General features: G+C 46.0%; 1 protein-coding gene across 1 annotated transcript in view; it reads left to right on the top strand.

Annotated features, from left to right (window-relative positions):
• Positions 1-18,495, top strand: part of mef2d (myocyte enhancer factor 2d) — a 56,835-nt gene that overhangs the window by 20,494 nt on the left and 17,846 nt on the right. The window contains 3 exon segments of the mRNA XM_035163676.2: positions 6,840-6,974; positions 13,598-13,817; positions 15,873-15,926. Of these exon segments, the coding sequence (XP_035019567.2) occupies positions 6,840-6,974; positions 13,598-13,817; positions 15,873-15,926 (409 nt within the window).

Here is an 18,495-nt window from a genome sequence, read left to right as displayed (position 1 = left end):
GTAAAAAGAAACATCTGTAAGGTCATAAGTAAAGTTCCCACAGAGCTCTATTCAACTGACAAGGTATTATTTTAATACCATTAAAAACCAATGACATATTTGTGCGTCATGTTTTCTAAATACTTGTCTGTGTCTGTGGCTGCAAAACATTTTGGTTTCTTCTGGAGACATAAATCAAGTTTTATTAAAAAAAATACATGGAATAAAAAAGAGCTGCTTATTCAGGAGGAATATTTTCACTTGCGGATTAATCCACATTTAAAGTGCTTGTACTTTGGGTGGTAGGACGGCTTGTGTGTGTGTGTGTATATGATGTGTGTGTCTGTGTGTGTATGATGTGTGAGTGTGTGTTCACGGTGATGAAGGACCATTCATGCAGTGCAGCAGTGTGGCTCACTGATGTGTTTTTAATAGTGTTTGCTCTATAATGTAGAGATAACATACTGTACATTACACACACACACACACACACACACACACACACACACACACACTGTTGGTTTTGTGCGATTTGTTGACAGAATATCTTCTTATAGAAAAGCCTGAGTTCTCCGTCATGTCTTGTTTCTCGTGATTAATAATGACGATTACTTTGCTCTGTTCGGGAAACAAAACATTCTTCATCACATGAAGACTCGGTCACGGACACGTTTGTCTTCTCGTTCTGCGAGTTTCAGTCGAGCAGCAGCTGTTTTTTCTCCAGTTTCTCCGTCTGACTCTGTCACACTGGACGTTCACGCTGGACGTTAGAAGGTCACGGGGGTCGACGGCACAGACGCCATGTTTGGACTTTCAGGGGAATTCAGAGCCGATCTGCTGGTGTGACAGCGTGAACCGTACAGTAATGACAATCATACGATTATCTGCGATTGCACATTGTGTCACATCAGTGGTCGAGTACAGTGTGAGAGAGAGAGAGAGAGAGAGAGAGAGAGAGAGAGAGAGAGAGAGAGAGAGAGAGAGAGAGAGAGAGAGAGAGAGAGAGAGAGAGAGAGAGAGAGAGAGAGAGAGAGAGAGAGAGAGAGAGAGAGAGAGAGAGAGAGAGAGAGGGGGGATAATTGGATCGTCACAAAATGTGCCCATTTGCCTCTCTGCCTCTGTGAGTCTCCCAGCCAAGTGCTTTTGAGTATAAATTATGAAGTGTGGATATAGTCACGGAGGCATACACACGCACACGCACACGCATGCACATGCACATTTAAACACGTGTGTGTTGTGCTTTGTGCACGTCACCCTGTACTGTACTCGCACGCAGCAATGTCCCTGTATGCTTAGCAGCACTGAAGTTCACATTGAAGTGTGTGTGTTTGTGTGTTGGACTTGTAGGGTAATCTTCATGAGAATCGTTTTTTACACACACACGCACACAAAATTGTGCGTGTGTGTGTGTAAGCATGGTCTCTGTGTCCATCATAGACATTCCCTCTCTCCAGTACAAGGCCGTGAGGCAACACATATGCACACACAGCCTCTCTCTGAGATGCACGTGCTGCTGGAGAGTGTGTGCGTGTGTGTGTCTGTGTGTGTGTGTGTGTGTGTGTGTGTGGGCCGCCTGCCTCTCCTGCCAGAATGTGTTAATCCGCTTGACTGCAGATTCCAATCAGGGCAAAGGAAGGAAGAGAGCGAGAGACAGAGGGAACGCAAGCGAGCGAAAAGCTAAAAGAGCGGCGGTGAATAGCCGAGGAGGGGAGGCAACATGGCAGAGGATGGGGTTTCCCTTCTTTTCTTCAAGGGACTCCAGGAAGGCAGATCTCCCCCCCCGACTCTGCCGGGTTGGAGGGTTGAGCCCATGTGTCCCAAAATACTTCATGAGGAGATTCACTCCTGATTCTGTCCAGAGAACAACACGTTGACCCGTCTGTCCCCTGGTCCTCCAGCTCACATGTCCTCTGGGGACTTCCTCCTCAAACCTCTGCTCACACAATGATTAATAGCTCCACGTTGAAAAGCAGCCAGGACTCCATTAAAAATATATTAAGCACTGGGAGAAGTTGACTGATAAATTAGTTTCTCATTTCCAGACTCATTTATATTGGAGAGATACTGAATGATGTAACCCTCACCCCCAGTTTGATTTTCCCATTAAGTGGCCATAATAGTCAGTGTACAGTTTAGTGACCAACATGAAGACACATATGACACAACTAAATTAAAGATGGGGGGGACAGCAACAATAACAACAGCAAAAATAAAGTATAAAGAAAGAAAAAACAAAAAAATTCAACAATTCTACAATAATCTGACACGTTTATTAGAAACGTTCACAAGTCGATGACAGAAAAATCAGTTTTTAACGATTGATTCTATGAACAGATAAGAGACTGGAGGCAGGTGACATGACGAGTTCATTTAAGGTATTTGACAGGAGCGAGTGTGTGTGTGTGTGTGTGTGTGTGTGTAGTGTGTAGTGTGTGTGTAGTGTGTGTAGTGAGCAGTGGCCCAGGAAGTTTCCTCCCGACTCGCAGCTCGGTCAAGTTAGCGACATGAGCAGAACAGCAGCTGATGTATAATGGAGCATCTGAGGAGGCTGGCAGCCGGTGCTGAGACGTGATGTCCCACATGACTGACTGCAGGGGGCTCTGTGCGTGTGTGTGTCTGTTTGCGTCTGCGTCTCTTTGTGTAGCTCGCTGCTGCTGCTGCTGCAACAGTGACATGCTTCACTGGGACGTGACATTACTCTGCACTTTGTGTCGACCAGGACGGGAGAGCGGGGACTCTGCTGCCTCCGTCCATCAGACTCCACATTGAATACTACACATGCTCCGAGAACAGTTTCTAGAATTATTACTTTAATAACACAAGAAGGAGCAAACGCACGTGAGAACTTAACAGTTGAATTTATGGCTAAAGACACGGCTTCATCCAAAATCACCTTCAGCCCCGGATATACACACGTTTGAAGACACACACACAACACAACACAAAGACAAACAGATAAAGAGAACGAGACATGAAACGAGAAGGAGAACAGGAAGCCAACGAGTGAGCGGGGCGAGTTTGAAACTTTTTGATGCTCGAGCTGACGCCTGAGCGAAACTCGAGTTTCTGTTCTGAAGCAAAATGTTCTCAAATGTAAAAACGCCGTCTCAGCGAAAGGAGCCGCACGAGAAGTCGGCCCCAAAACAATTGCGTCTGAAGAAAAATGAGTTTTGATTGAAACCAGGAATTATTGGATCCAAGAAAAAGTCGAGGAAGATGAATTCTGACCAGACGTTAACTTTCATCGCCCGACTGTGTTCAATAGCTACGCAAACCAAACAGTGTGGAGGTTTGATCACCAGCACGAGAGGAGAGGACGGGGACGAAGGGATGAACATCAGGAGCCTGGAAGAGAGAGAATTAGGAGGGAAAAGCTCTGGGAACGGGTCGAGAGAGAGAACAGGGCAAAAGAGGACACAGAGAGAGAGAGAGAGAGAGAGTGGTGGGAAAATAAATTAAAAAAGAGGAGGAGGAGGAGGAGGAGGAAATGGGCGACGAGGGAGAGTCGCACACGGAGACATTATAAGGAAAAGGGAGAGAATTTAAAAACACAGAAGGACGAGTGTGAGACTTTGCACTTTCAGCGAGAGAGCGTTAAAGGTGGTGAGAGAGAGAGACAACAGAGAGGGGAGAGAGGGAGAGCTGGAAACAGAGGGCGGGCGGACAGGCGGGTGGGGCCGGCGAGCGAGCCAGAGGGGAAGGAAAGGAGGGGGGGAGTGAGGTTGGCGGGGGTGGGGCTTGTCAGCAGCCGCAGCCAGTCAGAGGCTAGCGTGGCGCTCTGCAGGGTGAATCCTACCCTGGCAACACAATAGAGCGAGAGAGAGGGAGAGAGAGAGAGAGAGATGGTGGACAGGTGAACAGATGGCTGACTGAGAGACAAGCAGTGTGTGTGTGTGTGTGTGTCCGTATGTGTCTGTGTGTGTGTGTGTGTGTGTGTGTGTCTGTTCGTGTGTGTGTGTGTGTGTGTGTGTGTGTGTGTGTCCGTGTGTGTGTGTGTACAGTAATATTACACAGAATGTTCACTGTCGGGGAGAGTGGGGGAAAGATGCTCATGTTTGTCCACTTGGACAGTGAGGAAATAATCGTAAAGTGTGTGTGTGTGTGTGTCTGTGTGTGTCTGTGTGTCTGTGTGTGTGTGTCTGTAATGTATGAATGATGTCCACACTTGTATAGAAGTTCTGTGTGAATATGTTTGTGGACGTTAATTATGTTTTTCTAGAATGTCGTATCTTAACATCGGCTCGAGGTTATGTCTTCAGATTCGGAACAAACATTCACTTTGACTCGAAGATGAACTGATTCGATTTTGGTGGTTGAAGGTCAAAAGGTCACGGTCACATGACTTTGCGTTGTTTTGAACACAATAAGTCAGGAATGCCTGAAGGGAATTTCTTCACATGCGGCACAAACCTTCACTTGGACTCGAGGATGACCTGAATGGAAAGTGGAGGCCAAAGGTCACAACTTTTAATCAGGTGTCGCTTGGACTCAAAGATAAAGTGTTTCAGTGGTCGAAGGTCAAAGGTCACAGTGACCTTACATGAATCTGGAAAAAAGTAGAGATATGTAGATGGAGCTGCAGCGGTTGGCGGAGGCAAACAACTGCAGTGCAGTAATTCTCATTGTTCCCAGATCTCAGGAGATTTTTAGGAGACCTTTTAAAGAAGAAGACTTTTCTGTAGATTTAGGTTAAGACCACAGTTGTTTTCGTGGTTACACATGTAGGTTGTGTGTAAAAAAGATGAGGGTTATACAATGTCAGATCGCACTTCTATGCCACAGACTGTCCTCACAAGTGTGTGGTGTGTGTCAGTCCATGTGAACGATGCACCTACGTTGTTCCAGTTTATTTCTTTATCTGTGTCCCGACAGTCGGGGGCAGGACGTCCACGTCCACGTCCACGTCTCCATCACGTCCTCCTCGCAGCCTCTGTCACATGCTGTCGTTCATGTTTGAAAGATGGGTTTATTATTATATATTTTCATTTTACCTGTGTTTTTTTTTTTTAGTTGCATCGATTCTTTTTTCTTTTTTTAGGTCAAAGCGCACACACACACACACACACACACACACACACACACACACACACACACACACACACACTCACAGTGGTGGCGTCTCCTGTGCGTTACACTCGCATTAAGCTGCAGATCAGACTGAATCAGGCGGCGTCTGCGTGTTGGAACAAATCCGTCTAATAACCCATTTCTGTCGATAGATAAAACGCCGCTTTGACACCGTGATAATAATCATGGCTGCAGTTCTAATGAGATTGGTATCAAAGAGTGGTGTTGTTATTAAAACTGAACGTCTCTACCCTGACATCCAAATGGCGTCATTACCCTCTTGCCCTCACCTGTTTTGAGGATTTAAGGCTAATTCAGTCAAAACGAACAGAATCTGTGTCTCTGGCTCCGCGGGGTTCAGTCGCAGGTACGAGTTCCCGCCGGCTCCACTTCTGAGGCTGGATTGCAGACGGTTGAATCATCCTCACTTAGCAGTGATTGTGCGCAGTGGGAGTCGTGGAACATGTGCTCTTGTTTTAATCAGACCACCACGGCATTGCAGTCGAACTCGGCGCTGCAGGTGGTTGTTAATTAAAGAAAATATGGCGTGCGTGAAATATTGGATATGATCTCAGAGTACTTTGTTACTTATGGATGATGTATCAATGATGCACTGTAAAAAAAATGCACATATTCTGCGGGACCATGTTTCTTTTTTCCGTCACCATTTTTAAAAGCACAATTTATCGCTCGCTCGTTTGATCCCCTGCACTTACTGCAGCTCAGCCACACAGAGAGCTGGCGTGTTAGCTTTGTCACCAGCGTGCAATGAATCAGGGTTTTTTTCTCCGTTTTTTTTTGCTGTGAACTACAGTTTATCTTCTTCTGCTGATTTCCAGGCGAAGGATTTTCCTCTACGCTTCGCCCTAAAGCTTGTATTTTGCTCTCCAGCTTCGGTTTAAGATCCATTTTGCTGCGAGGATCTATCTGCTTGGCCGTGTGGTCAAGGAGCCACCAGGCAAAGCTACTTAAAGGCAAATCTTGTTTAGCAGAATCCTCTCTCTCTCTCTCTCTCTCCCTCTCTCGCTCTCTCTCTCGCTCTCTCTCTCTCTCTCTCTCGCCCTCTCCACATCGTGCTAACACTGACACATCCTGACTAGCGTTAGCCGCAGCACTAACACCGACTCACCCTTTACCCTTTTGCTTCGCTCAACCACTTTCCTCGGTGCAAAGCTTCACCACCATTTACCAACGCTGTTGATTAGCCGGTGCGTGCGGAGGTGCGACTCCTCGGTGTGCTTCCTGACATGCGGCGCAGCTTCATACGTCCTCGCTGTGTTAAAGTGCCACCGGCAGCTACAACACTTCCTGTGCACCGGGTAGAGATGCGGGTGCTCGTTGTTCTCTGGCCACTTTTGATTTTAAAGCTTTCTCCATTTGGAAGTGGAGTCTTGCAGCTTCTGCACCCTTTTAATCCGTGACCTCCAGAGAGCACTTGCCGTGTGAGCGAGTGCAGATGAGGTGGTAATATCCTGCTTTCACGTGGGCGGCGGCGGTTACGAACGCTGACCTCACCGATCGATTGAGAATTATCAGAGATGGAGAATGTGTTTTCTGTAACGTCCTCTTTTTACAAAAGCAAACTTCATGTACACTGTGTCATCACCGGGGTCAAACTCTTCCACCGCACATTCACTGCTGCCGTGAACCAGTGTAGGAGTCGGCCTGCACGGCGGAATCAACATTTCACAAAGTGTGTCTCAGAAATCAAAGTGGTGATCCCAAAATGTGCATGAGAAATGAAATGTAAATGTGCCTCCTCCTTCTCCTCTACCCTTCTCTGGCCGCTTCAGACGTTGCGAAAGAAAGGCTTTAACGGCTGCAACAGCCCCGAGCCCGACGGCGACGACTCCATCGACCAAAGCCCGTTAAATGAAGACAAGTACCGCAAGACCGAGGACCTGGACAGCCTCTTCAAACGCTACGGCGTGAGTACCATCACACTTTGTCACCTTATCTAACCCACCCTTTCTCCTCTTCTTCTCTTCTCTATCCACCTCTCTCTTTCTGCCCTGTCCTCCTCCTCCTCCTCCTCCTCCTCCTCCTCCTCCTCCTTCTTCTTTTGTTTGGGGAACGAAGGCTCTGAACAAGAAAGAGCACCGGGACTCTGAGAGCCCAGACCCCGAGGAGCCCTTCTCCCTCACCCCCCGCACTGAGGAGAAATACAAAAAAATTGACGAGGAGTTTGATAAAATGATGCAGAACTATAGGCTGTCAGTGAGTACCCCCCCTCTGTGTAACTCCGCCCCCCACCCTCCTCATGTTGGCGCCCCCCGCTGCTGCCGCCGACCAGACCGCCGGCGGTTTCCCGGCTGGCGGATGGCGGCCTGACTACTCACAGAGCACTCGCCTTCACTATTCCTCACCCCTTCACCTCCTCCACTTCACCCCCACCCCCACCCACCATATCACTACCCACAACCCCCTCTGACGGTGTGTCGCTGAGCAACAGGTAGGGCCGAGCGGTCGAGCTGACTGACGTGAGGGCAAACTTCAATATTCAATATTATATATCCGTATATCGAACTCATTCACAATTCATCTTCTCCTCATCGTTTAAAATCGATAAATCATCGCTGCTTCACTGAAAACCATTTCATATATTTGATCTAAATCCTCCTTTTCTGGCAGATCTCATATCTAGTTTTAATAATAGAAATAACCAAACTTTTATAATTAAAAATAGAAGTAAATATCAATTCTTTGCGGTTCTGCAGACGTTTAACTTTGTGTGAATAAGAAGTCGTTAGAAAAGGCAGTAAAAGACCTTCACTGGGATTATTCATGTTACAGTCATCGCAGTAAAGAGCGTCCTCAGGAGTATTACAGCTTTAATACACGGTTTCTGATGCCTCTGCAAGTTCACTAATGTACAAGAATAAACAACAGGGCGGGGGGGGGGGGCCCTAGTTTTCACAAAAGTTGGCATAGCAACTGATATTGCAAAGGGAAATGGTGCTTTATGGTAATAATCAACACATTTGGAGCTTGCCTTTGGGCGGTCGGGTTGTTCGGCTGAAAGTGCCAATTGTGTAACACTTAGCAACACTGAGGAAACCGGTGAGCAGCTGAAGACGAGCTGCGTGATGCCGAGTCCTGAGCTCCTGCACCGGTGACGCTCACACAGCCGCTCGGCCGCCGTCGTCCACGGTAACACTGCGGTCGCTCCAGTGCCTGCGTCCTCCTGCCTCCTCCTGATTGGATGTGCTCCTGACATCATTATCCAGCTCCTGCCTCCTCACTGGTGCTCCGCTCCTGTGCCAATTTCCCTGTGATTCATTTTTTTTTCCTCTGCGCTCAATAACGCCATTAATGTCACTTTAATGAGTAGCGCTCAATTTACAGCCTGCCGGCTCCTCCAATTGGTCACATGGGAGGGGCCGGTCACGTTGAGGCGCTGGTGGAGAGTTAGACAGAGGTTATAACTGACATCTTAACATGTGCTGTTATACCTTCATGGAAAAGCCTGTTGTTCTTATTTAAATGAACTTTCACAGTAGGAACCTACAGTCCAAGCATCAAACGTACTTTTAAAAAGATTTCTCTGCCCTGAAATTATTAAACGTTCCCCTTTTCTTTAAGGCCGTGACCCGTCTCTCCTTCACTGTGCATCCTAAAATACAATAAGAGAATAATTCTTTTGCCAGTGATCGTTATCAGGACGTCTTTGCTGACGTCTCCCATGCATCAGACGTGTCCGTGTAATCAGCTCAGTGACTTCCTCTCCTCCTGAGTGTGACTCGATCAGAGCTCCGAGCTGAAACGCCTCTTAAAAGCTTTGCTCAGAGAAAGAAGCTGTGGCTGAGGAAGAATAGAATTCAATCTCCCACCCCTGGAGAGCTCCGGCTCTTGGCGCTCGTCGATTGGATGCCGGCCGAACGCCTCGAGCAGGTAGCGTCCCCCGCCCCCCCACCCCCCCACCATCGCCACAACTGCCCCTCAGTCTCTCAGCCAGCCCGGCCGCCCGCCTGCCTTGTTTGCCCAGCACACCTTTCACAGGGCTCCAGCCAACAGGAGCATACAGCACCACCCACCACTCCTCCCCCGCAGCATCATAATCCCCAGCATGACAGCGAGGGGCCGGGATATACAAGCTTAATCCCACTTGTACTAAAATACCTCCTGAGGTAGGGAGAGAGTGGCGAGGGAGGACGGGCGGGACACGGATCTGTGTCTCTGACTCTGGCACCGCGGCAGGCGAGCGTGAACAGAGCTGCTTCCCTTTCTCGGTCTTTACCGCAGGGCCTCTGGTCTGATCCGGCTCCGACATGATGTTTGGGAAATTAAATGAGAAATAGATTTATTAGATTAATAGATTTGCTCCTTTAACTGCGACCTGCACCGTGACCTTGAACAACGAGCTGAACACGTCTCCTGACGAGGCTCATTAGGAATGTGGGGAGAAGATGAATAAAACAAGCTGGTACCAAAAAGGCTTAAGCTGCTCAATTACTTCTGATTCAGTTTTCAGAATTGTGGCTCAATTATCAATTATCAAAAATAAATTCCTGCATTTTGTCTGAAGCGTTTAATTCCTAATAATTATTAAACAATGATACCGCAGTGGTTTTTAATTGTCACAGCTCCTCAATTTATTTACTGCTAATAAATAAAATAATAATGTTAAGCAGTCGTAATATTCACATTGAAATGGATGGCAATATAAACATAATTTAATTTTTAGAATAATAATAATAATTGTATCTATGTAGCACCTTTTAAACAGCAACCCCAAAACAACAGATAAAATAATACAACATCATTTAAAAGCAATGAAAATAAACATATATATTATTTAAATATTTGGTGAGTTAATCTTTAAAATGTCCCTTTTTTGATTCAGATTAAATGTTATAATCAACATCACCTTATTAAAATCATAGATTTAACATTTATGTATTAAAAGACCTCATCATTAAGTGATTTACAATTATTATTCAGGCAGAACTTTATTTTCTTTCAAAGATAAAAACTAATTTGACATCATGACCCAGCGGTAACGAGCAGAACTGAATATCTGCATCGGCAGAAGAATAAACACCATTTACACGAGTAGACTCTCGGTGTTAAATGTTTCCTGTGAGGAGACCGAAGAAGTCGTTTAAAAATATGTTTTCATCAGTAAACATTAACGACCTCGACTGTGATATGATATTTTGCAGAGCCGCTTCTCTCTGGCGTCTCGTTTATGTGCCGGCGACCCCGCCGCCCCTGCAGTGGGCTCACAACACATTTTGTAATTTCACACCACGAAAAAGCGTCAGAAATATAAACATCCCTGTTGATAATGTGTTTTTGGAGCCGCAGATAAAAGCGTCTTCATTTGAATTAGACTCAGACCTTTTATCTCCTTCATCTTTATTCAAATATCGAGGAAAGTTGGAAGCGAGAGTGTGGGGGGGGTGAAGAACTGAAAACACATTTACTGGTCAACCGCTGTAACGTCTGAAGGTCACACACACGCGTCTCCTCGGCTCCGGCGCTGCTAACAAGTAGGATGCGACAAACGTAAGTTGGAAAAGCAAAGTTGCTTTCAGAGGCTTTGAGGACAAGAGGGAGAGAGAAGAGAAAGTAGGTCGTGAGTTTAATTCCTGCTGATTCACCTTTGCATCCAGGAAACACAACCTGGCTGCGCCGGCTCCTCTGAGGGGCAGCGGCTTCCTGTTCCGTCCCCTCGTCTCGCAGAAGAGGCCTCGAGCCTCCAGTGAAACTCCCAGTCAATCATTCACCTAACAGCTTCTTATTTATTTCATTCTTCCTCTGCGTTAAATCAGCGAGATGACGGCCAGCGGCCAATTAACCCTCCTGTCCGCTATGAGCAGCGTTGGTGATGAATGGAGTTGGAGTGGGTGCGTGTAAATTCACATGTAATTTGCCAGAGACACGGATTAATGCTCGGCGGAGCTCGGCGCGGAGCAGGGTGAGGACAAATTTAAAATTCAAATTCAGAGACAAAGTGAAGAGGGTCTGTGGTTATGTCACCAAATCTCCTGGCAACCAGGGGCTGGCGCCAGCATGGAGGCCGAGTGGAGAAGTGGCCGAGAACAAATTATGGTCCGACCGAAGAAAGTTTAATAAGTTAATAAGTTATAAGTCACAGAAATATGTAGATTTTTCAATAGAATTCAGTTTGACTGCATCAAATCTAGTATTTTAGTTTCCTATGAGTTTCATTTAATTCTAAATCGTTGTTTCTTTTGCAAACTTCTTAAATTAGTGCAGAAAACAGTTTTTAGCTGCAACAAGTCAAGTTGAATTGAATAAAATATTAATAAAATAGAAAGATTAAAAACAGGAAAGTGAAATCCCTGGACATGCAGCAAAGTTCTTCATGTTCCACGACACATCCTCCAGTAGTTTGTCGGGAAGTCGTCTAATTCGCCCTTCACGCCCGAATCCGTGTGTTCACGCAGGTTTTTTAAACGCAGGTAAAGACGCTAACAAGCTAAATGTGTCAGGCTGCAGAGAAACCCACTTCCCCCCCCCCCGAGCCGCTGTGAGGTTGAATCCCTTCTGGTGCTGTATGCTCCGTGTTTACACACCTCCATCCCCTCTGCACTAACCCCTCACCCCTCTCATCCACCCCTCCATTTATCCACGCCATCCCGCCCCACCCCCCGCCCCACCCCCCGCCCTCTGCTTGGCCGGTGTGCAGTGGTGCAGTGCTGTTAGCTGTTAGCTGCTATCTGCTATCTTCACCCCTTACAGCTCCGTCGTGGAAAACGTTCCCTTCACAGTGACGGGACGTCGCAGGAACCGACGCACCTTCCTCCTGCTGCTGCTCCCGGGTCAAGGAAGAATAATTATCAAATACGTTTCCTGGAGTTTTTCTGCAAAAATTAGAAACCTACATGAAGAACAGTCCCCCGATGAAAAATCAAGTTTCGTTTTCACAGTGCTCCATAGACTGAAAATAATGGACGACGTGACAGCTCCCCAAAAGTGAAGCCCAATCATCTTGATCGCCCCCTGGTGGCTCGCTAAGTCATAAACCTCCTCCTCCTCCATGTTAGCAGATGGGACATGGACCAAACTAAACAATCAACGTTAAAATAATGATTCTCAAAGACGTTTCTGTCGTTTCAGGTCGTTCTCACTGATGTTTGTTCACGTTTCTGATCAGTTTGGTTTTAATTAGTTGTTTAAAAAACGGGCTGAGACGTGATGATTGACAGCTGAGACTGACTCCTGATTGGTCGAGGACCTCGGTGCCACGGCTCCTGTCTCTGAGATATATTGTCTTTATTCTAGTTTACTGGGAGGAGGTGGAGACTCGTTGTCCGTCTTTATTCACAAGGGCCAATAAACCAATAATTACCAATAAATTCCTCAGGCTGTAATTAATGAGTAATTAAAGTCATTAAAATAAAGCATTACCAGAGATGTGATCTCCTTCAGCTTCAGTCTCACTTTCTCTCCTCCCTCCAAACGAGGCAGGGATCAAGGACAGGAAGGTGCCCTCGTCCTCCTCCGAGTTAAACTGGGTCTCAGGCAGTTTCAGTGCAGTTCAGCCCTGGCCCATATTCTATATATAGAAGTCCTGCTTTCAGATTGAGTTAGAACAGGGTGAAATGGGTTGGAGGGCTGGAAAACCCGAGGTCCTTGCCCTTGATTTCATTATTTGTATTTACGCTCCCGACCCGGGTGCGTCTGGAAGTCCACCTTCACAGGTCGGCTCCGATAACGAGGTCGGCCGTTAAAAAAACTTTAAAGAGAGGTGTTTCACCCCCGGGGGATTTCAGCCAAGTTAGACGAGGGAGAGTTGTTTTCTTCCCGGTGACGAGCGTGTGACAGTGCGGGGGATGCAGCTGGAATGAAGGCGTGACACTCACGCTTTGAAACGTCACCAATAACCTGCTGCTGCTGCCACGAGAGTTTTAACCTGGCATGAGGCGTGAGAGACGCCACAGCTTTTCACCAAGTCACCTTGCATGTTTCAAACTGAGCGTGTGTGTGTGTGTAAGAGAGATTTGTGTGTTTTCAGTCACTTGAAGAGTTGTTTTCCAAAACCTTCCATTCTGAACAAAAATCCTCTGATCATAAACGACCTGTTTCCAGCGCGTTTGCATGTTTCATGCGTCTGAAAACGAATTACAAAGACCTGACACGTCCGACGCCTGCTGATTGATTTCCTGCCGTGATGAGAAACAGACGGTGACAAATTAATCACGACGGAACTCAACTCGTTCAGGTTCAGTTCTAATGACGTGAATTTAAAACCCCGTCGCTGTCTGGAAAGTTGTAAATCAAACTGAAAACCTGTGATTTGTAGTAATGGTCAGTAACAGGAAGCATTCAGCGTCTGAGTGAAACATTAAAAACCCACTGATGTCTTCAGCTCAGCAACAGGAAGAGTCTGAAACTTTATTCAAACTTTATTCTTCTTCATATTTTCATTTCAAGTTTATGAAACTAAGTTTGGTTTTGGAAAAACTCTTCTTGTTGTGATTGGTTGTTGTAAATTATTGGTTGTGTGTGTGTGTGTGTGTGTGTGTCAGGTTAAACATTCACTCAACACACTCTAAGCCCCCCCTCCCTGTCTCTCCACCAGTCTAGCATCCCACAGCCCACCTTCTCCATGCCAGTCACCGTGCCAGTATCCAGTCAGAACGCAGCCCTCCAGTTCAGCAACAACCCCGGCGGCGCCCTGGTCACCACCACCTCCTTCGTCACCTCCACCCTCACAGACCCCCGCCTCCTGTCACCGCAGCAATCGGCTCTGCAGAGGAACACCGTGTCACCGGGGTTGCCGCAGCGACCTGCCAGCGCAGGTAAGACAGCGCTCCGGTTAAAAGTTTGTTTCTGTGCAGCTCCACGACACGTCTGTGTTTTCAAAGGAATAAACTTTAGTTTCAGTTCCTCATAAGTTTGTTGTAGTTTTTCTATTTGCAGCTTCGAACTCTGGTTTTGTCAGACAACAATTTAGAATTTAAAATCCGTAATGAAGAAAAGTTGTTCAAAAGAAAGACAAACTGTTTTGTGCTGACAAACATTAAAAGATAAAGGAATTTGTGTTTCTGGTCAAATTAAAAAAGGTCAAGGTGCCGTTCGTCTTTCCTCTTTCAACTCGGCCTGACTTATTCCTCCAAGACATTTTCTCTCCTCTGACGAAGCTTCAGGCCGAGATTTAACCTGAAAATCACTAAAAGCAAACAGTGATATTTTCTCTCGTGCGCTCAACAGAGACAAGATGTTGATAATTACATCGTGGGAACAAGTTATCGTCTGTAGACTAAAGGTTTAATTGGCTCGAGCTTTGAAAACCACGCGTGTAAGTTCCTTTTATAGCTTTTGAGGGCAGCAGTAATTTGGTAAATCATCTAAATAATTTATTGTGTGTGAATAAGTTAATATCTTGTGCACACAAGGGAGGGGCTCCCTACAATAGCTTGTAATAATATGAAATCAAATTAGTTTAGATATAATTGCAAAATTCTGTGATAATTAGATTAAATATAGCTTTCCCTCAAACCCTTGTTACCAAACCCTTACGACAAAGAAATGTAACTTTACACTTTTGCCTTAAACTTTATAATAAATAACAAGAAAACACAAATACGACCAAATATATAAAACTTGTATTAAGAATATAAACAAGAACACCGACTTGTGGCGTCTTCGTCACACGTCAAGGTGTGAATCTCTCAACACCTTTAATCCCCTGAGCTCATAGACCCTGTTGTCATGGAGATGTAGATACTTCAAAACATTCTTCAAGCAGGTTTTTTCTTGTGTTATTTCTCCGCCCCCTGGAAGTCGAAGCCCCGTTTCTGTGACGTCTGTGTTTCATGGAGGATTTTTCTGAGCAGCAGAATAAGCTCAGAAGTGTGTTCACCTCTAATAAGAGCACCCGGCCTAACGATGACAGGGATCTGAGGCTGCTGCTGCTGCATCTGTGTGGCAAACCAACCCCCCCCACCCCCCCCCACCATCCGACTAAAAGGATTTGTGTCCCAATTTTTGCGTCTCAGACAAGGTTACTTATCAAGCTTTGTTCCGAGCAGCATAATCTCATTGTAAGTCAGAATTAGGTGATGTAACGCGCAACAAATGCATTACAGCATCTTTCATAACATGCCGAGGGAAGAAGGTTCCACAGCCGCGTGGAGCGGAGATGCATCCCACGTTGCCACAGATGCATTCGGGTTCATGGTGTTTTTTCCATGCGTCGACGCAGCCAGATCATGTTCAGTCACCCCTAACGACCCCGATGTTATAAAACACACAGACACATTGTGCTGTGCAGAGGCCGAGCACATTCATCTACTGACGTTTCTCAAGCTGTAATAACTGATTTATTCCCTTTTTGTCGGCAGAACAAGCTGGAAACACACGATCACAAGGCATTAGCTGCCTTTTTAAACATCTGGCAGACACGTATGATATTGGCTTATTCATTCTGAGTCATTTCTGAGACGAACAGAAAGTAATATTTCCTCCGTTTTGAAAACCAAAACAAGGAGCTGAAAGAGGCTGACACGCCTCCAGGAGCCGACGGGAATCTGGAGCTTGGGTGAAAGTTTTCTGAGGGTTTATCAAACAGGCTGTAAATATTAAGATGATTCTTCTGGGACAACATCGGGTTTTATTCCCATAAATTAAGATGAGTGTGATGAGGGGTTTTTTTCAAGTGCCGCTGAGAAGTGGTGAGATTTAAAAGTCTGGTGCTTCACTGACTGAAGTGAGTTTCGTTTTAATGATGTCCTTGATTTGATGATTCTCTCTCAGTAAGTCATATATTCTGCATTTTAGATAAAGATTTAGATATGAAATGTTTTTAGTGTCGTGATATCGACTGATCTCTGTGTGTGTGTGTTCGGTTCCAGGGGCTCTGTTAGGAGATATGGGGAACTCAAACGGAGCGTGTCCGAGTCCAGTCCGTAAGTACATCTGCTCATTTCTCGTTCCTCACATTTTTACTGAGGAACACAGACACACATACACACACACACACACACACACAAACACACACACACACACACACACACACACACACACACACACACAGTACCTGCTACCCTGCTGTCCTCTGCTCTCTGGATTTTCTCTGGACTTTAAAAAGGAAATAATTTTGAAGCCTCACATTCAGCAGGCTGAGGTTTACAGGATATTTTGTCTCTCACACACACACACACACACACACACACACACACACACACACACACAAACACACACACACAAGCATGAAAACACCTGTTGGCTGTCGACAGCTGATGGTCACAGAACAAGCTGCTTGTAAACAGTCCAGAGAACAGGACGAGTTTCAGGGTTTCAGGTTGTGAGAGAGTTGGAGAGTGAACAGAAAAACTGCTCAGCTGTTTCTGTGTGACTGTTGTTTCCACAGCTTCATGTTGATCAGTGTCACAGTCGCAGTCTGAGCCTCTGAACCCGAGCTCTGCATGTTCCTCGCTGCTGTTTTGTCAACGATGGAAATTCAGATCAGGATTTAATCTGTTTGATTGAATGTGAAGTGTTTCCCTCTGTCAGTCACTACCCACGGTGAGATATCAAATTCACGTCATTATATTAAAGAATATAGAAAGAAATATAAAATAAAAGCAGCGTTTAATCAGCTCCACAGACTCTGTGGGTTTTGATGTAGTTTGACTTCGTGGGTATTTTCATGGACTCAGACGTCTGAACCTTCACTCTGGTCCTGAACCTGCACATAAACAACAGCAGCAGCATCAGGAACCAAATGTCCGTCAGTTGTTTTTCCTGAGTTTTAAAACCCTGGTGCTCCTGACGGCCCCCCCGCCCCTGCCCCCGCCCCGTCTCTCTCAGCTGTTCCCCCTCGTCTCCTCTCAGGAATAATCTAAGGCCCCGCCCCGTCCAACTGTCCCTCGTCTTGGCACAGGTCTCTCCTCAGAGGTGACTTTGACACTGGCCAGAGCTTCTCTTTAAATCCCATTAGCCGGGACAGATAGTGGCAGCCGGCCTGTGGCAACAGATACGGGCGGAAGGTGTTTTTTTTACCCTTTCATTCTCTTGATTAACGTTGTTTCAGGAGAAGATTGAACAGAATACATTCATATCTGTATTAACTTATATAATATTGATTGAGTTCTTCGAGGCGCAGAATGAAAGATAATTTACTTTCTGTCGGACGGACGGATGAGTGAAGTGTTGAAGTAAATATTACGTGAGATTATTTGTTTAAAGTGAAATGTCTGTGTCTCTGGATATTAATAAATTCCTTTAGAATGCAGTGTAATTTAAAAAACCGACATTAACATATTTAATCAAAGAGCAGTTGTTTCTTGGCAGTTCTCCGGCTCTCTGTCGATTCTGTCGCTCGCGAAGGAGACGACAAAACTCACGTTGATGATGTTTTGACGAGTGGATTCGACCTGTTTGGTTTTTCGAGTCCTGCTCGCTTGTCGATGTTGCTAATTGTTTCTCTCAGGACCAGTTTACACTGTCGCTGCTGTTGCTTTTCACACTGTGACACAGATTTGAGGTGTTTTCAGATGTTCTCTAAATAACTTTCGATGTGTGCTCCTCTTACCAGGACACTCACAGTCCTATTGTTTATATCGCTGCTTCTATAACCACAGAATAATCTGAAAGACTTTTTGAAAGGAACACTGCCAACTCACAGTGTACGTTTCCCCCTGTGGATAAAGAAACTTTGGCTGCATTGTGATTTCATCTGTTCCAGATTTAAACTTCTCACTAAACACAGGAGTTGAGTTCCTGAGCTCAGAAACAGTTTGTAGTGATTATTGTCATGTGAAGCAGTTCAGCTCTCAGAGACTGAGCTTCACTCTGATTGGATGTTTCCATCCAGACACAGTCACGACTCTGTCCTGAGTCAAAACACTAAACCTGCTCGTCCCAAAGAAACGAGCTCAGGTGACCCGACCTGCTTCACTCTCTTATCCTCATCCCTCCTGTTCTCGTCTGCTTTGCTCTCCCCACCAAAGCCTGTTTCTATCGTTCCTCTCACCCTCTTCCACTCTCTTTTATCTTTTGTTCTTCTCCTCGTTTCCCACTTCTCCAGCAGTTACATTTCATCCCGTCCCCTCCTCTTCCCTCCTCGGCTCTTCCCTCCTAGGCTCTTCTCTCCTTCCTTTCCATTTTCAAACTTTTCCTTCCATCTTCTCCCCTCTACTGCCCTCGCCTGTTCTCTCCCTCTCTCCCTCTCTCCCTGTCCTCCTCCTCCTCCTCCCTCGGTTCTGTCGTTCTCAGCTGTTGTCCAGGGACTCAGGGCTCCGGGAATGTCACCATTGACGTCACACGGCATTCCACACATTCCCACGCCCAGCCTCGCGTAATAGGAGACATCAACCACACACACACACACACACACACACACACACACACACACACACACACACACCCACTGAAGGTACTCACACATTTACACATGCAAAGGACACAGAAAGACACAAACCAACAGTCAACATATATATATATATATAAAGTCAGAAACACTTGTGTCTGACT

Source organism: Hippoglossus stenolepis, chromosome 8 (assembly GCF_022539355.2).
Source record: "Hippoglossus stenolepis isolate QCI-W04-F060 chromosome 8, HSTE1.2, whole genome shotgun sequence".
Classification (NCBI taxonomy): domain Eukaryota; kingdom Metazoa; phylum Chordata; class Actinopteri; order Pleuronectiformes; family Pleuronectidae; genus Hippoglossus; species Hippoglossus stenolepis.
This window is presented reverse-complemented; position numbering and strand designations above follow the sequence as displayed.